This window comes from Otolemur garnettii, unplaced genomic scaffold (assembly GCF_000181295.1).
Source record: "Otolemur garnettii isolate 467f Iridium unplaced genomic scaffold, OtoGar3 scaffold00019, whole genome shotgun sequence".
NCBI classification, from domain to species: domain Eukaryota; kingdom Metazoa; phylum Chordata; class Mammalia; order Primates; family Galagidae; genus Otolemur; species Otolemur garnettii.
This window is the reverse complement of record NW_003852414.1, coordinates 9346344-9373903: the sequence shown is the minus strand read 5'-3', so window position 1 is coordinate 9373903 and position 27560 is coordinate 9346344. Positions and strand designations below refer to the sequence as shown.

Sequence of the window (27560 nt, the reverse complement as noted above, 5' to 3'; positions counted from 1 at the left end):
TGCTATGGTCCTAGACAACTACTATAAGTAGTTGAGCAAGGCTTCTGCTCTGGTACGTGTCATCCATCTCAAATGCATCAGCTGGGGACAGTGGCCTAAATGCATGATGCTCTTCTGCAATCGAGACAGCTACATGGAGCATTGCTACCAGAGGCTGGATGGAAAAGAGAATGTGGCAGGGCACACACTGGCTCTTATAGCTCCTGACCAAAAGGCATATGCATGTGGCCATTCCTAATGTTAACAGAGAATGTAAGGGTAATCTTACCACTGCCTGGCAGGAGAGAAATGAGAATTTTGTGAACAGTGCTATTGATTACTACCCAGAGCTGAGGAGTGTGGTTAATTAAAATCACCACGCTTTAGAAAAAAGATAGAATCAGGAAACATACACACCTAGAGATAATATTAGTATTTCTCTGAAAAAAATGGGGTCCAGTAGTATCTGTAGAACGTGGGTGATGAAGAACCCAAATGTAAATACTACAAAGCAGTAATTTTCATGTACTATTTTTTATAATTCAATAAGTCCATGCCATATTTCGTACATTCTACAAAATAAATAAAGGAAACTTGAGTCTGACTATGGAAATATGCTTATAGCATTCCTCAAGGCAAGGTATACATCACAAAAGAAGAAAAGATACACTGTATCAGGTACAATTTTTAAAAATTCTGACAATGTAGCAATGATTTGCTGTGACAATCACTCTAACACATTATTTTAAAACTACCACAGTCAACAGTTAATTACTTTTGATGACAAAGGGGCAGGAGGGAAATTCCAAAGATGCTTTGGCTCACAAAAGTATTCAACTACTGGTACTTTTGAAATCTGAGGTCCTAGTCTGAATATTGTTACCTTGCTAAGCCTTCAGTTGATTTGAATACTTACTAAGGAGGAATCTACAAAACCAAAGTTACACTCCGTAGATCCAGCCATAATTTCTTTCTTTCTTTTTTTTTCTTTCTTTCAGTTTTTGACTGGGGCTGGGTTTGAACCCACCACCTCCGGTATATGGGGATGTCGTCTTACTCCTTTGAGTCACAGGCACTGCCCCACCTGTGATTTCTGATGTACAGCCTTCTTTACGCTAGTCTCTTTCAGTATAGAAATTGTGTAAGGACGGTTTTCAAAAACTGTTAAGGAAAACAGGGTGATTACAGCTATAAATTTCTACCTGAATACCCATATCAGATGAGGTATTCAAATAGTTGGTATTTTTGTGAACATTTCTGGTCTCTAACTTCATTTTAATTTTTAGAATTAGAAACTAGAATTTCATCATCTTTAACTATCTAGCATCTTTTTACTTTGATAAGTAGCTTACTAATTGGTAGGTCTGTGTGCTCAAAGCTATGGGCTTAGTTCAGGGATTTCTCAGTTTTGGGATTATTGCCATTTGGGGCTGGATAATCCTTTGTTGGGGGAGAAGGATGGGCTGTACTGTGCACTGTAGGATGTTTATCAGCAGCCCTGACCTCTACCCACTGGATGCCAGAAGCACCACTTCTTTAGTTATAACAAATGTCTCTAGACATTTCCAAATGTCACTTGGGAACATGATTGCCCTTGACTGAAAAACATACATGTAATTTAATCAGAATCTACTTCTGGGACTAAATATAGAATAAGTGTCCCTTAAATATCATGGACTTTTAAAAAATTTCATTATGGGGGTATACATGTTTTGGTTAAATAGTTTGCTTCTGTACCTTTTAAGTCAAAGTTGTAAGTGAAAGTGCAGTGTACCTCTTAGGTGTGAATTTACCCATCTCCTATTCCCCCTGCTCTCCTATTTTAATTCCATTGAGTTTTGCTTCCCTATGTGCACATAATTGTTGATGAACTAATTCTGTGCAGGATCGTTCCAGTTACTATGGTTCCATAAAAAATTACCTCGAAAATTAGTGGCATAAAACAATTACTTACTACACTTACAGGCTTTGTGGGTCAAGAATTCTGACTGTACAGCAGGAATGGCTTCTCTCTGCTCTATCATATCCGAGGGCTCTGCTGGGAGACATAAAGGCTAAGGTTGACATTTTCTGAAGACTTTTGACACATTTAGTATTGATGTTTTCTCTTGACCAGAAGAGCTACCAACAGCTAGACCTATGGCAAAGCTCCTGGCCTTTCCATGTGGATTCTTGACTTCTTTACAAAAAGCACTTATGCAATCCAAGAAAAAGAGATCTAGGTGTCAGCTGTATTCGCTTTTATGACCTAAGCTCCAAAGTCTCATAATACTATGTATCACTTGCAGCACAATCTATAGGATGAAGTGGTTAAAAGGCACAAGGAGGCAAACATCATTTAGTAAGAAGACCATGTGGGATGAGACACAGATCAGTGTGTTCATCTTTAGGAAAGATAGTCTGTTACTGGGATTGACCTTTGAATAATATGTGAATTCTGTTAGTAATGAAGAAGGGGAATTTTGTGTGGCTAGACAACCAACAGGGTTTATAAATGCACCTTTGTTTAATAAGACAGTCCAAATGAAAAAAATGTATATCCTAGATGGCTAATAAATTAGTTGCAAAGCTGATATTATGTAGGAGCTTTACATTTTAGTAGACTAGAATAGTCATGTTGTTAATCCCTCTGTTTTACATATTTTAACATGATATGTAAATGAATACAAAAGTGATAGCAGTGATAACAATATTACTTGGTAATTTGGCCCAGTTCTAAGTGTTTAGATGAATTTTCAAGACTCCATCAAATGAGTTTAGCAAGAATAATGGCATCTTGCTGATGGTGTGAAAGCAACGGCAGAGAACATTCTCCAAATAATAGCTCATATGAGAACTGTTGCCAAAAGGGATTCGAAGAGTCATTGCATCCTACCCAGATGAGCAAAGGAAGATAATTATTCAACATCCGGGCCCAGAGATTAACTTGCTTGATGTTCTCCTTTGACCCTAATATGTAACCTTTGGGATGTTTCCATAGAACCTAGTTTAATAACCAATGATCAATATAAAAATCAGTGAAGTAGAGATCAGAACTGAGTTATAGTCCAGGTTTAGCCAGTTGTCTGACTTTGCACAAGTCATTTACTCTCCTGGAGTCTCAGTTTTTTAGGTTGTAAGTTGGCAGAATTGGCACAGTGGTCTCAGAAGCTCTTCCCACTTCTGTAATTCCTTAACGATCTTAGGGAGATGCCCATAAATATTCAAATGAGAATATGGAACTGGTTCCTGCTAATCCTGTTACCTACCAAGTGCTTGGCATGGTTAGAGAATTTAACAAATCCTTTACTTTTAAAGAGCTCTGGAAATCTGTTTGAGCCCTGTTTTTAAGGAAATATAGGCTTATTTTTTCATGAAGAGAAATCTTCCAACAGTGACAGCCTCCTTGTCCCTTATAACTCTGTGGACAGCAATGCCAACTTTCATCAAGTTCTCCTTGGCTTTCATAAAGAGATATAGATGTTGGAGGGAAATGAATAATGAGAGAAGAGATCTGGATTTAACTCTGCCTTGATGGAAATTGCATCTGTTTGATTTAATTTGCTATAAAGACAGATCTGTAAGTTGCAGAAGGCAAATATACTATTTACTACTTGCGTGTAAGTTTTAAAACTCAAAACACAAAATAAGTTTCTATGTTATTTATGGATACATAGAAATGAAACAAAAGTAGAAAAACATGCACTAGCTGGCTGTATGTCAAATTCATTTTATTGCTTGCCTCTGGAGAAGGTAGCAGACAGTGGGACAGTGGAGAGGAATCACAAAATAAGGTTATATATTATTTATGGAACATATAAATGGAACAAAAGTAGAAAAACATGTAGTAGATGGCTATATGTCAAATTCATTTTATTGCTTGCCTCTGAAGAAGGTAGAAGACAGTGGGACAGTGGAGGGGAATTAGGTAACTTCTCCTTAATATGAGTAAAGTTTTCAGACCCAAAGCAGGTATATTAAAATATACACAGTTATTAATTTCTATAGTGTATAAATGGCAAGGCTTTATTGATCTCAATTTCTATATATTTTTTAACTTCAAAAGGTAAAATTATATTTAAAAATATTCTCAAGAGCTGAGCTGCATTGAAACCAGGAATCAGTAGCTAATTAAGGCAATAAGCTCAAATAAAGTAACAGTCAAGCCTTTAATCGCTTAATGAGCAATATAGAGAAAAGACTGGCTTCCCTACTGTTCCATTTTTTACCCATGGGTTGGCACTGGGCACAAGGGTCAGATGGCTCAGTCCTAGGGAATTGCCTCACCGCAGAGGAAGCCATGAAGGAAAGACTCCTGAAGTCTTACAGACCCAGGGGTTGGGGGAAGGGCTAGGAATGAAGAGTGAGTCAGAGCAAAGAAAACCCATTGAGAAGAAATTTTGGATGAAGGCACCTATGCTAAGAATGCAGATATGAGTAAGAGCATGGCTGATTAGGGGACCTGAGTCCTTGACTCAATTCCCTTTTAGCAACTGCAGTGCATCAGAATTGTGATGAAGTGGAAGGGGAGATTTCACCGTGAGGCTGCTAGAAAAAGCCTTGTAATTGCCTGTGGTTGGGCCTGAGAAATCAGCCATAAGTTTTTGGTCAGTAGATGGACTCCCCAAGTTCTCTAATTAGTTTTTCTACTCTCAGAAACTCATGTAGATAAAAAATAGACAATTTAATCCAAGTATCTATCGACTTCAGTGCCCTACTTTCAATAATGAATAGAAAAACTAGATAGAAGATTAATAAGGAAATAGTATAAACCAACCAGAGCTAGCAGACATCTGTATAATACTCTCCTAAGATCAGAAACAAGACAATGATGCCCACTGTTACAACTTCTATTCAGTATTGTGCTAGAGATTCTAGCTAAAGAAATTAGGCACAAAAATGAGGTAGAAAAATAAAGAATCCAGTTTAGAAAGGAAGAAGCAAAACTATTTTGAAGATGAAATAACTTTTATTTTTTTTTGAGTCTTACTTTGTTGTCCTTGGTAGAGTGCCATTGTGTCATAGCTCACAGCAACCTCCAACTCCTAGGCTCAAGTAATTCTCTTGCCTCAGCCTCCCCAGTAGCTGGGACTAAAGGTGCCCACCACAAGGTTTGACTCTTTTTAGAGATGGGGGTCTCGTTCTTGCTCAGGCTGGTCTTAAACTCCTGAGCTCAAGCTATCTGGCTGCCTCCACCTCTAACCTCTAGGCTGCTAGGCTTACAGGTGTGAGCCACTGCACCCACAAGATGAAATAATGCTCTATAGAGAGAATCCTTAAAAATCCACAAAAGAAAGACCATTAGAACTAAGTAGAAGTAAGTTTAGCAAAGTTGCAGGATGTAAGATCACTGTATAAAATTAACCCTATTTTCATACTCTAGCAATGAACAATCCTAAAATGAACTTAATGAAGCAATTCTATTAAAAACCACATTAAGAAGAACAGAATACTTACAAATAAATCTAACAAGAAGTATAAGACTTTATGCTGAAAACTACAAAACATCATTGAGGGATATTAAAGAATTAAATAACTGAAAGTCAAGGATTAGAAAACTTAATGGGTTTTCAAATTGGGCTACAGATTAAATACAAACTATGAAAAACCCAGCTATCTTTTTGCTAAAATTCTTAAACTGATCCTAAAGTTTGTATAGACGTGCAAGATGCCAAGGATCTCGAAAACAGTTAAAAAAAAAAAAAACAAATTTGGAAGACTCATACTTGCTAACTTCTACTTAACTTGTTACAAAGCTTCATAAATCAAAAAATTATGATTCTGGCATGAGATGTACTTAAAGATCAGTGGAATAAAATCTAAAGATTCCCCCAAATAATTCCTTTTGTTTATGGTGAATTGCTATGTGTATAGAGTCTGTTCTATTGGGGAAGAATACTCTTAAATAAATAGCACTGGAAGAAAGCGGTATCTTCATGCAGACTAATAGAGTTGGACTCCTACTTCACACTGTATACAAATATTAACTCCAAATAAATCACAGGCCTAAATAAAAGAGTTTAAAACTGTAAAAATCTTACTAGGAAACACATACATATTTATGACTGTGGGTTAAGCAATGGTTTCTTAGATATGACACCAAAGCCGCAAGTGATAAAGGAATAAAATAGGTAAGTTGGACTTCATCAAAATAAAAAACTCTTTGCTACAAATTATACCACCAAGAAAGTGAGAAGAAAGCACATCCGTCATATATGTGATAAGGTACTTGCTCCATAATATATAATGAACTCTCAGCACTCAGTAATAACAAGACTACAGTGCAATTAAAAAATAGGCAAAGGACCTGAATTTCCCCAGAGAATATATACAAATGGCCAATAAGTAAATGAAAAGGTGATCAACATCATTACTAACTAGGGAAATGCAAAGCAAAACCGCAGTGAGGTACCACCTCACACTTACAAGGATGGCTGTATCAAAGAGACAGGCAAAGACAAGTATTGGCAAAGAGGTAGGAAAATCGGAAATCTCATCAATTTCTGGCAGGAATTTAAAAATGGTGCAGTCACTTTCCAAAACAGTTTGAAATTTTCTCAAAATGTTAAACATAAAGTTACCATATAACTCAGTAATTCCATTCTTAGGCATATAAGAGAAATGAAAACATATGTTCTAATAAAGACATATTAACTCATGAATATTCATAGATGCATTTTCACAATAACCAAAAAATGGAAACAGCTCACATGCCCATCAACTGATGAATGGATAAACAAGATGTAGTATATCCATACAATGGAATATTATTCATCAATAAAAAGAAATAAAGTACTGAGTACATACTACAATATTAATGAACTTTGAAAACATTATGCTAAATTGAAGGCAGTTTAAAAAGACTATGTATTGATCGCATGATTCTATTATATGAATTGTCCGAAATTAGCAAATTTAGAGAGACGGAAAGATTAGCAGTTGCTGATGGCAGGGGAGGAGTGAGGAATGACTGCTAATTGTTATGGAGTTTCTCTTTGGGGTAGTGAAATGTTCAGAAATCAATTGTAGTAAGGATCATGCAACTAGGTAAGTTTTAAAGGAATGAATAATATAAAATGTAAATTACATTGCAGTAAAGCTGTTTATAAAAACCATATAGAAATTCTGATTCCAATTAAAGAGTAGCTTATGTTGGATCACCTTTCCAACAAATAACAGTTATAATGGAAAACATAAAAACACAAGTATTATAATAGGGCAGTAACAAGAAGATAGAAAGAGAACTCTCAATAACATCCTACAGCTGAAGGAGAGTAGCCAGTAAAGGACAAACTTGGAGAGGGGCTCCCCACATAAAGCTGGGATTCAGACCTTGTCATAGAAGGTATGTTTGCAGCCCATTGGGTGGCAGAGAAATTTGTTGGGTTTCCCAGAAAGAGTGGATGTACCATTGTCAGGCAAGCAAGAAACAACCCTTGGTAACCTCAGGCGTTAGAAGCCCACTCACAGACTGGGTGGTACTTTTAGCCAGACTTCTAAAAAACCAAGACCCAACTATATGCTGTTTATAAGAAATATACTTTAGATATATAGATAGGATGAAAGTAATATGATTGAAAAGCATATAATCATAGGAAAATTGGCATGGTTATGTTACTTTCAGAAAAAATAAAGAGGATATTAACAGAGATAAAGGGGACATTTTATCATAATGATAGTGTCATAGTTCATTAGGAAGCCACAACAATGGCTTTAAACATGTATGCATGTAATAACAGAACTTCAAAATACATATAGAGAAAAAATGATAATTGTGCATTTATCTCATTACTCTTTAAAGTCAGAGGTTTTTACATGAAATCCTCACCATGATAGCTCTGTGGTGTGCCATAGAATAGATTCCAATAAAATTTTTTAAATGAAGATTATAAGAAGTATATGTGACATCAATTTGAATTGAATCAGTAAGCAAAAATATGTTACTAAAAAAGCTCCAAATAATTTGAAATTAAACAATTCCTAAATGAGCAGTTATTCAAATAAGAAAATCACAATGGAATAAGAAATATCTTAAATTTGATAATTAAATAAAAATACTTAGTAACAAAATAAGTGGGATGTAACCAAAGCAGTGCTTATAGAGAACGTTATAAAATAAAATACTAGTGTTAGAAAAAATATGAATTATGATTTCGCCTTACAAATCTAAGCAAGTTAACCCCCAAATAAATAGAATAATAAAGATAATAAAGATAAGACTCTATTTGAAATCAGACAAACTATCAAGAAAGCACCCCAAAACTTATTTTTTTAAAAGTGATAAAGTTGGGAAGTCTCTGACAAGACTGATCAAGGAAAAAAAGGAATATGCAAGTTAGCAATATCAAGAATGAAAGGGAATCACTAAAGATCCTGCAGACATTAAGAAGATAGTAAGGCAATATTACAATAAAACTTTACGCCAGTACATTCCACAACCTAGATAAAATGGTCAAATTTTTGAGAAATACAACTTCCTGAAATTGACAGATGAGATGGTAAATGTGAATAGGCATATTTAAATTAAATAAATTCATAATTTAAAAACTTCTCAGAAAGATCTTAGGCTAGGTTCTCTTTAGATATTTCTATCAAACATTTAAGAAAGAAATGCTATCTATCTTAGACAACTTTTTAATAAAAGAAAAAGGAACACTTCCTAATAACGTGTTCTACCCATACTGTTATACCAACTCCTTTAATCATGCTAAGCCCCAAACCTGACTAAGGTATTGTAAGAAAAGAACATAACAATACCCTTTATGAATGTAGATTCAAAATTCCTGAATGAAATATTAGCAAATTTGATCTAGAAATATATAAAGGTGATAGTACATCATGGGCAAGTGGTGTTTATCCCAAAAATTCAAGGTTAAACTAATGGTTTTTAAAATTCAAAGTGTAATCCATCACAGTCACAGGGTAAAGAAGAAGATTCATATGATCTCCACAATAGATGCAGAAAAAGCATATGGTAGAATTCTACATTAAAACCTCTCAGTAACAAAGAGAAGAAAGACTCTTCCTCAGCATAATATAGGATGATGAAAACAGTAGTTAATACTGAAGTATTGTACACCTTTTCCTTTAAGACCAGGAACAAGGCAATTGATATCTGTTCAAACTACTTTCATTAAGCATCATCCTGAAGATCTTGGCTAAGGGTATAGGCAAGAAAAGAAATAAAAGGCCACAAATTCAAAAGGAAGTATTAATTTTTTTTGTTCACAGACAACACAATCATTTGCATTAAAATATCTGAAGAAATCTACATTAGAACTAGTAAGTGAATTAGCAAGGTTGTAGGATACAAAGCCAGTATGCAAAAATCAGTTGTTCCTATATACTTCAGCAGCCAACTGGAAGTGAATATTTTAAAATTACATTTGCAGTAGTACCTAAAAGCACTAAATACTTAGAAATAAATTTATCAAAAATTGTGCAAGAAATCAACACTAAAAACTACAAAACACATTATTGGTGAGACAAGATAAATCAGTGGAGAAACATGATGTCCATGAATTATATGGTTTTATTCTCTGCAAATTGGTCTGTAGAACCATTGCAATTGTCATCAACATCCCAATAGGCTTTTCTTATAGTAATTGACAAGTTGATTCTAAAATTTATATAGAAAAGTAAAGGACCTAGATTAGCTAAATAAAAGAGCAAATCTGGAGGATTTATAGTGTTAACTGATCTAAGGATAGATAAATAGATGCATGGGACAAAATAAGCCAGAAATAGATCCAGACTTATTAAAATTAATTGCTTTTTTATGAAGACTTCCATAGGGAAAGTAAAGTTTTTTCAGCAAATGGTGGTGTTAACAACCAGATAAATTTACAGGGGAAAATGATGACAACAATCAATGGACATGAAATATAAAATGAATAATTTGGAATGTATGGAAAGTAAAGACATCTCATCAAAGGCATCTTTAGGAAGCCCCCATGGCAGGGAGGAGAGGTTGCCTTGGCTACTCTGGCATTGTCTAGCTTGTGGTTTATTATTTAAAACTACAAAGGAAGGATTACTAATCCAAAAACAGTACCAAAAAATTGTAGTGAAACACATTAACGTGACAATAACTTAATTGTAAATATGGAGATGGAGTTAAAAGAGACACAGAAAGATTTTTTTCTTTTTTTATTACTATTATTTTTTAATTTCAGATCAATATGATAGTATAGGTGATTAGTTTATAATGTTTTGAGTTTGTTAGGTAGAGTCCAAGTTGTAGTTGTACCCTCCCCTAGGAGGTGTGCCAAGTACCCCTCCATTTTGCCTGTTAGGTGAGAGCTTACCCAACCCTCTCCCTCCTGACCCCCACTTGAGTTTCATTGTTTTTCTCTTGTGTGAGTGTGTATGTTTGTCCACTGGTTTGTACACTAGATACTTGCTTTTCCTTTCTTGGAAACACAGAACTCTTAACATCTGTTGGCCTAGTGACTGCTCAAGTGGAGAAGATCTCTTAAAACAGCCTTCTTCATTCCCTGTGAGCCTGACCTTTCACCTCGAGTAGTTTTCTTATGTTTTGAGTAAATAACCTCTTGGTTCCACTTCCTAGATCTGCCCTATTCTGCCCATGTTTTTCTCTTGCTTTTCTGTCTCCTCTCTCTGAACTGCCGAGTGACCAACAATAGTTCTCACGCATTTTTGTCTCACTCTTCCATCAATTGGAAGAGTAAAAAAAAAAAAAACAGACAAACCTAGTGGCCTTTCCTATCTAAGTGATTTAAATGTGGCATCACCAAAAACTTTTAGTGTCATCCCACTCCCCCAGAAACAGTGGCTTTTGCTCCCTCAGCCCTTCTCCTTCTGCACTTCCAGGGGACAGGCAGGGGTTTAGGCAGCAGCTGAAGATCTTTGTAGGTATTCTTTCCTCCTTATACTTCTGGGATGGTCTCCTCCTCCTGACCTGAAGTGGAACTGAAGCTGTGTGGCTTCTTCAATAAGATAATGCATGTGAAAAGTTAAAAGTATTTTAAAAATCCAAAGGGCTTCCCCAGTATGTAGGAGCATTGTAATGTGAAGCTGCTTACAGCGTCAAGAATGTGGTAGTCATTCAGTCTGACAAAGGAATACACATTCTTTGATTCATTTCTATGAAGTTCAAGAACAGCTCAAAATGACCTCTAGTGATAAAATGTTATTACAGATGTAGAAGCCACAGGACTTCACACCTGACTGGACACAGGACAGGCAGGAGGCCCATCTGACAGCCTTTTGAAGTGTTTGTGGCTAAATATCTTTGCCTCACCTCCCCTGCAGCAAGAGCATTCTATTGCTAGTGAGACCCCAGCAGGTAGGAAAGTTTATAACTGTATAACATGAATGAAACTTATCCATTATGCAGATAAATAAGCACACATGTAGAAAAAAAATTCTGCTTAAGGTCTTGCTTGTGTTACATAATTTTGCTGTGATAACACTCCTGGAGAGTGTTGGAGAGGTACCAACAGGAAACAGGTCCAAGATCAGTCATCTTCCCAGCTTCTCTCTGCCTCTCCTGATACCACTTTCTGCATGAGTACCAAGCCCTTCCGACCCTGGTGTCAGCTCCTCTGTCCCAGAGGCCACCTCATGGACCTCTCTCCATCCATCTGAGCAGTAGGCCATGTCCCAAATATTTTCTTCTCTTCTACTTTGCATCAAAACTTACCCATCCTGTGCCTCTTCCTTCAGAAACTTATTCTGTCTTAAGTGGCTTTCAGTTAATTGTAATCACGGCAATCCTTTGGGATAAATTTCTATAGAGATCTTTTAAAGATTAAAAAAGTGATTCTGATAGTAAGTATTTTAGGCCTTTTGATGAAGGATAAGAAAGATATTTTAAAATAATTTATTCTTTTATTGGAGCCTTAAGATCAGACCATTCATAACACATCTAGTTGCACCTGTCTTTAGTATAGCACAAACAGAATGTTGTGGCAGATCATATGCTGTGACTCTGACCAAAACCTATTCCAAAAACTTCTCCTTCTCGTTGTGACTTGGTCACGCTCACATTCTTATAAGTATATGAGCACATTTAGCTTGTTAAACCTAAAGGGGTGGCTGAATTCAGAACTGATGATTCCTAAATGAGAAGCACTTTCCTTTGTTCAATGAGCCTAAGTTGCACATACTGCCCCTCAGAGGAGGGAGAGCTGCAACAGTAGGGTTCAGTAGTGTGATATGCTCCAAAACACAGGGCTGAGCAAAAGGCCCAGGAAGCACAGAGAAAGGGATGGCAGGGAAGGCTACAGAAGAGAGGAAGCATCTGCCCTCTGGAATAATGGAAGAAAGAAAGGGAAGAAAATACTGTAGGCAGAAGACATGCCTGGAGTTATGGAAGTCTACGCATGTTTAGGGCTGAGAAATTCCATGTGGCTAGAACATGGGTATATGTTAGATTGAATTGAAGGAAAGGACTAATAAAGAATGGTAGGGACATACAAGAAGGGAAATTGATACGCCATTGTAAGCAGTGTAAACTATAGGGAAAAAAAAGTGGTTTCTAAGCAGTGGTAAGATATTATCAGATTTGTACTTTAGATAGAAAACTCTTGAGAAATACGAAGAATGGGCTAGTGACAAGGTGAAAAATTTCAATGATATTTAAAGAATCCACATGAAATAGGATAAGGGGCTGAACTAAAGTAGCAGTAATGGTAATAGAGTTAAATTAAAGACAAGGTCAGAGGTAAAAAAGATCTGCTTTGGTGATGATTTAAATGTAGTGAATTAGAAGCTTAGGTGGGCAGCAAACTTGGTTTATTCACTTGTTCAGCAAACAAATATTGATGACCCACTACATTCCAGGCACTGTACTTGGGACACTGAGGTGTATAAACTATAGGCACCACGTCAGAGGTTCCCTGTGCTGGAGATACAAGCTATACCCTCAGTTAACTATGTTTAAAACTACACAGTAGATTCTACACAGACCGCCTTGGAAAGATACAGAAAGTGTCCCTTCCCCAACAGGTGATATTTGAGCTAGATATTAAAGAACACAGTTTGCTGAGTAAAGAATTAAGAACATTCCTAAGCAGTTGGAACAGCAAAGTTGTGTTAGAAAGTCTAGCATGTTCAGAGACGGTGTGGAAGAGTGGGTCTTGGGGGAATGGCAGGAGGTGGGAGTAGAGGGTCAGTGTTTGTACGTTTAGCTACAATTTCACATTTCCCCTGTGTATGTTTGTATGGTGACCTTTAGGGCACCTTACAGTGTTGACTGATATGATGAGATCAATTCAGGTATTAAAGAGCCCAGTTAGACTAAATACCAGGGGCAGTTGCCATAAGGGCATGGCAAGATAGGAACAAAAGTGAGGAAGAGATTTTAATGGCAGAACTTTTCCAGGTGATACCCGTATGCAGGACAACACCATTTGGGATAAGTCACTGAAGAAGACTATAGGGAAATGACAGTGGGCTAGAGGAAGTAGAGGAATTGTGAAGTTGGGGTGCGTTGAACTGCAGAGGTAAGAGCAGTTGAAGGAGGAGCAGACGCTTCTGCAGATGAGAGTACCTGAGTATTCAGCTTATGGAGATGAGGCAGGGGAGGGAGCATGCTGTTTGAATTTCAAAGGGAGGTTTATGCCTAAATGTAAAAGAATGGTTACCTTCAAATACTTAGATGGTTGGGCAGTCAGTAACTTGACTTTTGCCGATAAAGAAATCCAACTTTTGGAGACGAGTTTTCATTAAAAAGAAAAGGGAGCCTTCTGTGAAAATGTTGACAATTGAGGATAATTCCATCTTTAACATGTTCAAATTATGTTGTCTTGGGTAAGTCATTTAACCTCCTAAGTATCTCAAGTCAGTAAAAAAGAAAAATTGAGTTCATTGTAAACAGTAAAAACTCCGTGTACTTGATGCTTTTTATTACTGGTAATGATTATGTGCTAAGCACAGTACTCTATAAGAGGAAAGTGAATAGAAGGAGGATTCAGAATATATTGACAAAGTCTGTTATTGCTTACTGACAAATTCTGAAGTGTTTTTATGGCAACCTATAGTTACACTTAGGTATTTATTTTCAGCCCTTTTTTATTTGGAGCTGAATAATAAGAATGTGTCCTCTCAAAAGGGATGGGGCAATGAGTCAGACTGAAGTGAGCTGGCGAAGCAGCTCCCACATCATAGGAATTTGGTATTATTTGTGGCAATTTGCCATTGAGAGAGAATTTATAAGGATCTGGTAGAATCACCTAGTGCTCACTTTAGATGGGAATAAAAAGGGTTTTGCATCAATCTTTACAGAATAAATATGGGAGGAAATTATACTACTTCAGTCAACATAATGCTTTCACATACGTTTATCTCACCTTGTGGGGAGGGAGGGAAGGATAATGAACTCAGCAGCTTTCCAATGAGGCAGCAGATGGTTGAGATGGCCTGGTCAAGGTCGTGCAGTTAGTAAGTAGCAGAGCAGTCCCTTGAGTCTCCAGATCCAGACAGTAATCTTTCTACTATAGCACCCTGCCTCTCAAGAAATAGATGCATACTTCTGCCCAGAGCATTCAGAGTTGGTCCTGGAAATGGTGACTTCACAGAGGGCAACATGTGGACCAACAGGCCAGTTCTAAGCCTGGATTGTGAGTACAGCTTCCAAACCTACTATTACCTCAGCCCAAGTTTCCAAGCCCACTATTGTCAGCTTTTAGTTCAAGTTGTGGTTTATGGAGCCTGTTGTTCATGTTTTGCACACTTTCTTCAACCAAAGTGGGAAGGGGGAATATTGATATGAATCAATGGACTCTAAACAGAAAGAGGTTTTGGGGTTTTTTCCCTAATGAATTGTCTATACAACACTATCCGTGAAAAGGATGAGTTGCAATGTAGGCCGTCCCCAGGTTACAAATGGGGTAGGTTCTGTAGGTTTGTTCTTAAGCTGAATTTATGTGTAAACTGGAACATGTACATTTATCTATTACCTGTGATAGCTTTTGTTTATAAATACAAGTTGTACATCAGTTGGATTTTTATAATGTGGGAACTACCTAAGCTAAGCTAAACAGATGAACCAGTGCCTAGAGCCAGACTGTGTAAGGACCAGGAATGGTACATTAACCATATTTTTTTGTGTATTCCTTTCTAGGCCTTCAAAAGGATTTTGCTTATATTATTTTGTTACATACTGTGGCTAATCTCAATTCTTTTTCTGAGAATTCTGTTGCATTTTTGTTTTCTGAGGTCTGGCCTTCCTAAAATTCTGTAAATTGTCTTTGGTCATTTTCTATATTTTGCCATCTCCACATAATGTCAGCGCACAGATAATTACATATAGTATTTTCTTCATTTTGTCTCTGATCCCCAATACTAGAAACCACCCTCCATGCTTCATTTTGAGAATCAAGCATTTATAGTGTTTATAAATGAAATAATCATAAATCCTTTCATGCATTTCATTCCTTTATTATAAAAGTGATATATTCACATTGGAAAAACATTAATTACTGTATTTTGCCATATGTAATGTGTTCCCATGTATACTGCACACCCATGATTTTGGCCCAGACTTCCAGGAAAAAATCTTTTTGTCTTATTTTTTAATCAAATTTTTATTTGTTTATATTTATGTACTTATTTTTGTATTATAACAGAAAGTTAGCATTTAATGTTTAATATATTATAGAAATTTTATATGATAAATAATTACAAAATACAACAACATATAAAAGGTACAAGAAAATTTATGTATGTGTAACAAATTTACGATATTTATGTATCATGGAAAGTCAAGAGCTCTACATCACTGTCAATGTTAGGAGTATCTTTAATTTCTACATTACCAATGTCTTCTGAAGAGTCACTTTGCTCATCCCAGTAAACGTCATCATCCTCAATTTCATCCATAATATTGCTGATATGCTGCATTTTTTAAACAATTTTGCAACCACTTCCTTTTTGACACCATTCCATGATTTTAGGGTCCAGTCACAAACCTGGGCAATGGATGCTTTCTTGATTGCTCCTGTAGGTGTTAAATCATTATCAGCAGATTGCATCCATGACATCCACCCTTTCTCTATTTATTACAACCAAAATATTTTCATTTATTCTTTCTCTATAGGCATGCTGTAAGTATGTAATGGCTTTTTACTCTATACTCCTCTTCCATCTCCCCTGCTTTGAACCCATGTAGACAACTCCTTTTCTGATGATTTGAATGTAAGGCCTCCTTTTGCAGTAGGTAGTTTATGGGCCCATGGCTCCTTGTCTCCTAGTATTCATAGCCTGTGTAATCTCTTCAGTGGGCACCACACCCACTGAGAGTGGTGTTCTACTGGCAGCCAGTAAGCGGTGAAGGTCCTCGATTCTCCCAGCCCTCAAACAGCTGAATCTTGACAACCACCACCCAAGTTTGGAACCCTGTCTGTTCCCAGTTGAGCCTTCAGATGAGTTCCAATCCATGAGCAATGGCTTAATTGAAGCCTTGTGAGACCCTGAGGCTGGCAGTACCTGGATTGCTGGCCCACTGAAACTGTGAAAATAGGAAATGAGTATTGTTCTAAGCTACTAAGTTTTTGGTGATTCATTATGTACAAATAGGTAATAAAAGCACCTTGGTTCCCTTGCTTTATCCATACTAATAGCTCTGCTTTAAGGAAGCTCAATTTGCCTTGTCTTTTTCTCTCCCTTTCCCTAGATAAGCCATTCATAACTTCATACTCTTCTGAAGCTTTTCTGGCATTATTTGAAGATACATGTAGAAGTAGACTAAATAGATCAGGTGTCCTCAAACTACGGCCCGTGGGCCACATGCAGCCCACCTAGGACATTTATCTGGCCCACCGGGTGTTTTTACCACTGCTGCCTGTTCTGCTTAGCAGCTGACTCATCCCGGGGCCCACAGTCCAGCCCTCCAATGGTCTGAAGGAGAGTGAACTGGCCCCCTGTTTAAAAAGTTTGAGGACCCCTGAAATAGATCATTGATTCAAATGTGACGAATATCAAAAGTAATGTTCATGTGTTAGTGAGAAAGCTGCCATTGCTTGGAGGTTTGCTAAGTGCTTCCAGAGACCCTGTATTTTTATTAAACTGTTAAAAAAAACCGATGCCCAGAGAACTTAGGGGATTTGCCCCAGTCATACATCTCATTAGTGGTAGAGCTTAGACCACAATTTAGGGCAGCTCAAATCTCTTGTTTTATCTTCTATACTAAGCTGCAGTCCCGTCTGCCTGGTAGATAACTCATGTATTATATTATTTTACAAATGAATTTTCTTTAATTTTTAGTCCTTTTATCTTATTAAATCTCTTCTCCTGCTTTCTTTATATATAGTGATTTTACTTTAGCTAATTAATTCATTCTATGTATAATTTATTTATCTAAACCAGGTATATCATTCTGCCAGCAGTCAGCTCTTTCTAAGGTACATGTTGCAACTATTTTATATTCTGAGTGAAGTAAAGTATCCCAGTTTCTACTTCATTACCATTGTAATATTCATAGATTAACTGCATCTTTCTTTTAGTCACATAAGAAGAGAAGATCTAAAAGTTTTAACTTTCTTATTGTCTCTGTTAAACTGAATGGTTCAGTTGCCCTGTGCTGGCAGGCTTCACTCTGTGTGTTATTCCCAGTTCAGCCAGCTTGTGCTCCTTAAACTGTGATCCAAGGACCAGCTGGATCAACATCCTCTGAGAGCTTATCAGAAACGCAAAATCTTGGGCTTCATCCCAAATATAGCACAATTTGCATTTTAGCCAAATCTCCAGGTGATGTGTGCATACATGAGTGTTTGAGAAACACTGCTCCAATCCCCCTTACTGGCAGAATTGTGAGCAGCCCCTGCCCACACAGCACCACTTCTGGTCCAAACTCCTCCTGTTCCTCAAGTCATTTTATTGTCATCTGCCAGAAAATGATCATAATACATCTAAAATACTCAAGTCATCTTTGTTCGTTGTGTAATGCATGCACAGCACACTCATATACAGAGCCATGCCTCATGGATAGTCCTTCCAACCAAAACAAAATAATTCCCAGGAGTTATTCTATTATACTTTCATGCTTCCATTATTTCTGAAGATTCTTAATTTATTTAGCTATTTCAGTCTTAATATATGGTACCTAGAAAAATGATTTTCTTCCTGAAACTTTAGACCTTATACTTGTTCAACAGCATCATGGCATAAATATGTTATTTACCATTTATTGAGCAAATATTGGAGTAGTTTCTTATTCTAAATTTAGTGCTTTTTTTCTGATTATAGGAATGTGTAAAATACTGAGGCATGATTATATAGCTAAGACTAAAATCAGAGGATTACCATCAACACTATTAACTTTTTTTGCCCTTTCTCAACACACATTTACAGCTTAACTGCCCATTTTGGAAAATAACAGTTTTCTCATAGTAATACACTGTGAAAGTGTTAACTATAATACTTTGATCACACACTCACCATTCTGCTCACTAGTGGAGGTTTTTCTCTTAGCGGTGTGTGCAGTTTGCTCCTAAGGGAATCAGGAGGGAAAGTAGGAAGCCGAACCATAGCCTCAGATTTTTTGTTATTGGTGTTTTGCTTTTTTGGTAATTATAGAGAACAAGTTTTAGAGATATATCTTAAGGGAACAAACACTACATTTTCCCTATTAACTCTTGTGAAAAGCCCCCTTATGCCTTGTTTTCTGGAATAAGTTAAGGGTATTTAATTCAGGGTCACAAGCAGGGGATAGGTTTTTGTGTGCACGTATACTCATCTGCACACATAAGGTTTTTAGGTTTTTTTGTTTTTTGTTTTTATTTTTTCTACTTGAGACAGAGTCTTGCTATGTTGCTAAGGCTGAGTGCTATGGCTGTTCACAGGTGCAGTCGCAGTGTGCTCTGCAGACTCCAGCTCCTGCTTCATTGTGGTCACTCTGACCTAGGAACAGACGATGGGCTGATGTAGAAACAGTTGTGGCATGACTAGGGTTTTTTTTAACTTGTCTCTCTTGTTTAGTAAAAATCTATGGGTCTCACAGTTTAGACCCTGATGAGGAGTATGAATAAAAATCTTTAACTGTTACCTCTGGAATTTCAGATCTTATTCTGGCTCAGAGAGTGAGACATGTGGTAGATTATTATTATTGAGACCAAGTCTCACTCTGTCACCCTGGGTAGAATGCTGTAGTGTCATAGTCCACAGCAACTTCAAACTCATAGGCTCAAGTGATCCTTGCCTCAGCCTCTTAAGTGGCGGGGACTACAGGTGTCCACCACAATGCCAGGCTAGTGTATCCACTTTTAGTAGAGATGGGGTCTTCCTCGTGCTCAGGCTGGTCTCAAACTCCTAAGCTTGAGCAGTCTACCTGCATCAGTCTCCCTAGGTGTTAGGATTACAGGCATGAACCACCATGCCCAACCTTGTGGTATATTATTTAAATGGTATTTTTTATTTCAGTAAGATCTGCCAAGCAGCAGATAGAATCACCACTAAAATTTGAGGGATCTTTTCTCCTTTGCCCTTAATTTTTAGACCTATGACGCCTTTTCAATTTCTTTTTCCATTTTGAGTATATTCTATTGGGAATTTCAGAGAGGATGTATTGAGCACATTCCAAGTAATCTTTTATATTTTATATATTTAGTCTATTAATTTATTCATTTTTTGTTGTTTGGCAGTAACAGCTAAGTACTAAGTAATACGTTCTAGGTCAGGGTTGTACAAAGACATGTAATCACAATCATATCCCCTCTCGTGTGTAGGAATTGCAAAAATGTAAAGCTGCAATAAGTTCTTGTTATTTTCTGCAGTTTAAATCCAAGCACTACTGTGGATTCAGAACTGGAGTCCAGCCAATCTTTTCCAGCCGGTGCCAGATGAATGCCCCCATATACACTTCTGATCTCAGCACAAAGAATTTCAGCGGCATGTCTGGTGCTTCTGGAATAAAATCTGAATTCTTCATGCTATTATTCAAAGTTTACAATGATCTTGCCCTATCTCTATTTTAGAGCTTTCCTTTCAGTTCTCTTCTGTATGTCCTCTTGGTTGTAACCTTACCCTCCATACTCCAAACTTTCCCACAGCCTGCAGTTGTCTTGTCTTGTCCCCTTTTCCTGTTTGCCTGCATACCTGCATACTTAAACCTGTTCCTCCTCTGATTCTTTTTCAGATTCAGCCCTCCCAGGATAATTTCACTTATTTCCACTGCATATAAATTCCCTTTTTTTTGAAGCCTCAGTATAATGCAGTTCACCCACTTAGTAGAGCCAATTACAGAGGCAAGACAGCATGGTCTTAATGAGCATCATCTCTGGAACTGAAGTGCCTGGGATCCAAATCCAGGCTCTGACACTTTCTGTCTTTGTGACCCTGGGCACATTATTTAAATTCTCTGCCTCATTCCTCCTGTAAAATAAAAGTCCTTACTTCTAAGATACTGTAAGGATTAAATGAGTAAATATATGCAAAAATGCTTTAGTTCTAGCATGTAATAAGTGCTACAGAAATATTTGTATGATTATGCCATTATTTTTATCATTTACATGTAATATCCACTCTACTAAGTTATAACTTCTTGACAGACCTGATCCACACCTGATTTATGGCTTCCAAACCCCTATTGCCTCTGACAGAGTAAACAGATATGAATTTGCAAATTAGAATAACAGTAATTAGTGAATCCTAATCAGAGCTTTAAATATTTTGAAGATAACATTTTCTTTTTAAAATTTGGTAAAATAGATCACTGAGAAAATAATATATATCAATTTTCTTTTTGTAAAGCACACAGAATGTGTAGAGCAGCATGCCTTTCCACTTTTACACTTGAGTCAGAGAGACACCTATACAGATAACTGCAACATGAGATATAGTAGAAAAAACATATAGTGAAAAAGTGATTGTAGGGCCGGGCGCAGTGGCTTATGCCTGTAATCCTAGCATTGTGGGAGGCCAAAGTGGGTGGATCTGAGTTCACAGATTTGAGACCAACTTGAACAAGAGCAGAGACCCCGTCTCTAAAAATAGCTGGGCGTTGTGGTGGGTGCCTGTAGTCCCAGCTACTTGGGAGGCTGAGGCAAGAGAATCGCTTGAACCCAAGAGTTGGAGGTTGCTGTGAGCTATGACACGATAGCACTTTACTGAGGGTGACAAAGTGAGACTGTCTCAAAAAAAAAATAAAAATAAAAAATAAAAACTGATAGTAGTACACCTCTTGGGTGCAGGATACAACTACAAGAGGGACTCTATAACAAATGCAAACATTGTAACCTAATTGTACCCTTACATTAACCTGAAATTAAAAAAAAAAAAAAAAAGCCTGTAAAAGAAACCCTAAAACACAAAAAGTGATTGTAGGAATTCAAAAGGAGTGGCTGGGATGATCAAAAAGCAGTTCATTGAGATAATGAAATATAATTATATTGCAATGAGAATGGTGACTTTTAGAACAAAATATAGGTAAATAAACTGTTGTAGTATTATTGGCCAATAATTACACTGCTACATTTCAACTTCAAAGTATTCCCGGAGGAAATGTTGTTGTGTCCATTTTACAAATGGGACAACTGAGGCATAACGAGGCAGTGTTAAGTAAATGTCAGAGTCATACACCCAATACAGAATAGAACCAGAATCAAAACCCAGGGGGGCTGGATTCAGAGCCTGGGCTCTCCCTGGCCAGTGGCATTGCTTCTGGAGTTTCCAGCTCACCATGTGCTGAGCTGTTTCTAATAACACATTTTATTAAGTTTTCTAGAATTTTATTTTCTACTTTAAACTTTTACCTCATCTATAGATGCTAACAAAATAAATGACTATTTTTTTTATTAATTTCTTGCCAATTCAACCTTTCACTTATAGTAATAAGTCCTGAACTTCTTCCTCTGTAAAATAAAAGTTTCAAGGCATATCAGTAGTTCCTGATGGTTCACAAGTAATTATTTATTTTCAAATAGAAACATTATACAGACTACAGACTACTGTATTATATAGTTGTTGACCTTTGCTCATTCTTTACCTGGAGAAAGCTTAGTGGATAATGGAAAGCTTTACTCACAGGATTTTGCAGTCCCCAGGAATCTACTGTTCCAGAATAATTTCTAAGGCCATTTCTAATAGAAATATTTGAGATTTTATATATTCTAGACTTTAGATCCTTATATCTCTACTCTGTAATCTGTTACTCTTTCTGCTATGAGAAGGAACACATAGGCTCCCCCAATTTGCTAATCTTCTACTAGTTTTTCTCTGCATGTCTTTTCCCCCTAAGTTTTCCTTTCTTTTTTCCGCTTAAATTTCAATGAACAAAATGTGTTTTACAGAACTCATAATTTTGCAAGATAAATGTGTCTAAAATGTCCGAGCTAAAACTTAGAATACAAATTTATAGAATTTTAACTGGTTTTGTGAAAAGACTAAACAATGCTTTTTTTTTTCTTAATCTCAACTTTTTTTGGTAGATTAAATTCTAAAGGCAAACCTTTATCTGTATCTTCATCACTCATCAAGTAAATTGGAAAATTAAGGGCAAATGCTATCTATAAGTAAAAGAATAAAGTTGAATAGTCTTTACTTGACTTCAAGAGCATATAAAACAATGTTATCTCCTGTCCATGCCAATTTTTAAACACTTTGAGAATTTAATCCTAGTTTAATATCTTTATATAGTAGCAATATTTGAGAAATACCAGGAGAGAGTTTAGGTAATATCATTCTTCCTAATACTAGAGGGAGGGGCTCCATTTGGAAAATGTTAGCAAGAAAATGTCAGCACCCTAACCCCCAGCAATATGCACATCTCTGGTACATAAAACCAAAGGTAATACTCAGTATTTTGGCAGTAGGTATATTATCTATTATGATGACCTTGCTTAATGTGTGTGTTTTACAAGCATTAATCCTTTAACACTATACAAAGTTTCCTAAGCAGTGTTAAACCAATTCTTATTCTGTAAGGACTTGCTCAGAAACACACAGTGACATATGAAAGGAAGTAGAGTGGCTTTGCTTCTGGCCACTTTTTCCCTTCTGGTCACACTGAAACTACAGAGATACTATGGCAACAGCTCTGTTACCTGAATGTGATTTCTTATTCGCATGTCTCTCTTCTCCTTCTTACTGGCTGGCCTGTGTATCTTGTACCAGCAGCACCTAGCACAGCGTCTGGCTCCGGGTTAATGCTTAAGTAACATTTGTTGAATGAGAGTTGGAGTGAGAAGGGAGGACTTACTGAGGTCATTTAAATAAAGGGACACAAGTTTGGATAAGCCAAAGATTTAGAGACAGTTGATAGAAACTCCTAAAAGTTAGATTTAAAGAATTTAGATTTGTTTAAAAGCAGTAGAAAGACTCTGTAGTCCTTTGATCTAGACCAGTGGTTCTCCATCTTCCTAATGCCTCCTAATGCCACAACCCTTTGATACAGTTCCTCATGTTGTGACCCCCAACCATGAAATTATTTTCATTGCTACTTCATAACTGTAATTTTGCTGCTGTTATGAATCATAATGTAAATATCTAATGGCAAGATGTATTTTCATTGTTACAAAGGGGTCACAACCCACAGGTTGAGAACCGCTGATCTAGACAATGAATGAATGATCAAAATAACATTTTAAAGAATTATTCAAATGGGTATGTGCTTATATCAAAATTCATATATATATAATATCAGATTATGAAATATTGACTTTACTCTGTGGGTTATTAGTTGATCCTGAAGGTCTCTTTCTCTCTGTTGTCATCCCACAGGTTGTTATTTTGTACTTTGAGCCAAGCACATTTCGCTGTATTCTGCTAAGATGGGTCCGTCTTCTCGGTTTTGCTACTGTGTATGGAACTGTCACTCTGAAGCTTCACAGGTATGTTATATTTTATTAGCCTTCATTCTCATGGAAGGACCAAAGTGATTGGCTTAGCATGTTATTGTAAACTGAGTTGACTGCTTACCTGGTTTGATTTTTAAAAATTTCTCAAGCAAAAAAACATATATTTATTTATTTTATATATTTTTTAGACAGAGTCTCACTCTGATGCCCTCTAACTAGAATGCTGTGGCATAATAGCTCACAGCAACCTTAAGTTCTTGGTCTCAAGCAATCCTCTTGCCTCAGTTTTTCTATTTTTAGTAGAGATGGGTCTTGCTCTTGCTGAGTCTGTTCTCAAAACTCCTGAGCTGAAGTGATCCACCACCTTGGCCTCCCAGAGAGCTAGGATTACAGGTGCGAGCCACCACACCTGGCCAAGGATGATATGTATTTTTTTCCTTTCAAGGTAATACCTTTTAGATTCTCTAGGGGAAATCTTTAATGCAACTGAACTCTAAATGGTTAGAGTTCTATATAAAACATAAGTTTAGAATGTGAAACAGTATTTACTGGCTAAGAACAGGAAGGACTACGAAGACAATACTGTTGGAGGAAAATGAAACCCAGTGGAGAGAGCAAACACCCAAACACTGTGTATAAAAGAAGAGGGGCTTTATTTCAGCCAGCAGAGTGATGGCATGGAAGAATTCAAAATTCTTCCCCACTCCCCGACTGGCTCAGTCTTCTCCTTTTTATCCCTAGTCAAAAAGTTTTTGCTCATGGGTACCTTTTTCATCAGTCAGTTTGAATCAAGCTGGAGAAGTTGGCTCCAGCTTTTACATAACCCTGGGCTTTTATAGAATTGGAAGCATTATTTTCCAGGTCCCAGGAAGTTAAGTTTCTACAAGTTTCTAAGAGCTGAGTCACCATGGGGAGGACCTTGCAGATGTATCCTTGGGGTCTCCTTAAGAAGACCTCGGTTCTTTTAGACCTCACCTTTTCTGGGTACCTATTCTCAGTACAGCTGAAAACATGATACATATCCAGATATTCATGGATCCTATATAGAAGAATTCAGAAATATGCTTATTTTACAAAAACTACTCTCTTTCACTCCCAAGGTCCATGCCCCAGGGTAATCCTGCTGATATTCTATGGGTGAAGTTCAAAAAAATAATATTCTTGGCTTTCCTCCTTAACCAATATGCTAGTGAAATAACCTTGGGGTTGTGAAAAAATAAACTCAGACCCACTCAGATGCTATTAATTGGTGATTTATTCACACCTGCATAGGGGGCTGTTGTTCTAAGACAAGCAGCCCAGAAATGCAGGGTTTTTTGTCTTTTATACCTTTTTTTCTCTGCATAGCTTAAGCAAGCAGGAAGGGATGAGGAACGTTGCCATTGGCAGGGTTACAGCTTGGTTGTCAATGGATACATCTCATATCACAATGGTTATGGTTATACAACAGTAATTAATCAAGCCTCGGTGAGTTTTTCACCATTGTTTATCTACTGAGCAAGCCTTGGCGAGTTTTCCACTGTTGTTCATCTACTGAGAACTTGGGGGGTTTGTGAAACTTGAGACTTTCCGTGCCTCTTTGAATTCTGGAGAACATGGGAATGGGCTGGGAAGGCCTGTAAGGCAGAAGGGCGGGAGAACAGGAAGAGGTCAGGAGGTTGCCCGAAGGGTGGGGGAATGGGGGAAGGCAGGGAGCCCTGGAGGGGAACAGGATTTTATAATACTAGAAATTATCAACTTTGGAAAATGGAGAATACTGTAAATTTTCCTTCTAATACTGTATTAGAAGGAAAGAGGCAATAACATTTGGAAAATGGAGAATACTGTAAATTTTCCTTATAATACTGTATTAGAAGGAAAGAGGCAATAACATTTGGAAAATGGAGAATACTGTAAATTTTCTTATACAGAGTTTCAAAACCAATACCAAAGTATTAGAAGGAAAGAGGCAATAACATTAATTATCTATTCATAAAGGCTAGGAATATCTGGAAATTACTCAAGGCTTTCCCTTGTCTCTAAGCTACTAAAGCTTAAAGAAAGTTTTGATGTAGTGGTAACAAAGCGTATAGGAAAAAATAAATTTTTACTGAAGCCCTTTAAAGAAAACCCTTTGCACTGATCACCTTTAAAGCTGTTTTGATAACCATGGTAAGGCATTCATATTTTCATGCTGAGTTAGCCATGAGTGTTTCTCAGTACAAGTCCCCTAATAAGGCTCATACAGAAGTTTATCTTAGATGCCATAATATGTGTTATATTTGTCTTTTAATGTTCCCCCTTTCAACCTTTTCTTTAAATTTTTTTTATTAAATCATAACTGTATACATTAATGCATTTATGGGGTACAATGTGCTGATTTTGTATGCAATTTGGAATGCTTACATCAAACTGTAGCCTTCACCTCATTTAATTATTGTGTTAAGACATTTATACTCTACTCTTAATAGATTTGACATGTACCCTTGTAATATGCACCATAGGTGTGGTCCCAGTGATTACTTTACCTTCATCCAACCTCCCCCCTTCCCTCCCCTCGCCCTCCATTTCCCTCCTTCATCCTAGGCTATAATTGTGTTTTATCTTTCATATGAAAGTGTGGCTGATTATATATTGGTTTCATAATAGTATTGAGTACATTGGATATTTTTTCTTCCATTCTTGAGATACTTTACTAAGAAGAATATGTTCCAGCTCCATCCATGTAAACATAAAAGAGGTAAAATCTCCATCTTTTTTGGGGGGGGGCAGGGCCAGATTTGAACCCACCACCTCCAGTATATGGGGCTGGAGCCCTACTCCTCTGAGCCACAGGTGCTGCCCAAGTCTCCATATTTTTAAGGCTGCATAATATTCCATGGTATACACATATCACAATTTATTAATCCATTCATGGTTCATTGGGCACTTGGGCTTCTTCCATGACTTGGCAATTAGGAATTGAGCTGCAATAAATATTCTGGTGCAAATATCTTTGTTGTAAAGTGATTTTTGGTCTTCTGGATTCAAACCCCCCCCCCCTTTTTTAAAGATATGATATTTATACTATCTACCCTATAAGAAAGAAATTCTATGTTTTTTACTTTTTTTTTTTGGTTCCTAATTATTGGGAATGCACTAGGTTTTTTAAAAAATCTTTTGGAACAAATGTGAGTATGTTTGACTCTCAAGGTGCCTTTTTCCTATATATGGTTTAGCACAAAGAATACTGGACTAGATTTCAGGAGGTCCAATTTAAATCTCAATTTAGTCTTTAAGAAATCATAGGCCTCTATTTCCTACAAAATGAAAAAATCAGATAAATTTCTAATGTTCTTTCTGACTCTAATTTTAATCTTTCCACATTGTAGCAGAAGGTAAAGGTACCTTCTTTAGGTACCTTTCAAGTTTCTGTTCTTTATGGCCATTTTTCAACTGGTCCTCACCAAAGGAAATGAGAAATCAGTGATAGCCTGTATGGACAATAAGCCTTCTAGAAATCCTGAAAGGATAGATGCCCTTTTGAGACTTGAAAATTAATTCTGTCCCTATTAGTTTAGCACTTCATGTTGGTTGAGTCCTCTATTATAGTACAGTGCTTTATGGTTTAATTACCTTCATCACTTCAGTTTGCCTTCTCCTTGGAGTGAGAGTCTTCCCACCAATCCCAGCTCTCAACACAGTTGTTGATACGTGAGGGGTGACTAACACATGTTAGTAGATGACTGAATGGGTGACAATATCAATCACCAATAACCTGGAGGCTGCGTCCCATATTGACAATACCAGCCTCCAATAACCTGGAGGCTGCTTCCCATAGTTCCCTCCCCACATAAAAGATCCATGTTCTCCTGACTCACTGTGTGC

The 27560-nt window shown here is 37.0% G+C and overlaps 1 protein-coding gene across 1 annotated transcript in view; it reads left to right on the top strand.

The window, feature by feature from the left end:
• GPR158 (G protein-coupled receptor 158) overlaps nt 1–27560 on the top strand; it is a 317486-nt gene that overhangs the window by 238929 nt on the left and 50997 nt on the right. The window contains exon 6 of the mRNA XM_003786747.2: nt 23638–23747. Coding sequence (XP_003786795.1) covers nt 23638–23747 — 110 coding nt within the window. The remainder of the gene's footprint in view (nt 1–23637; nt 23748–27560) is intronic.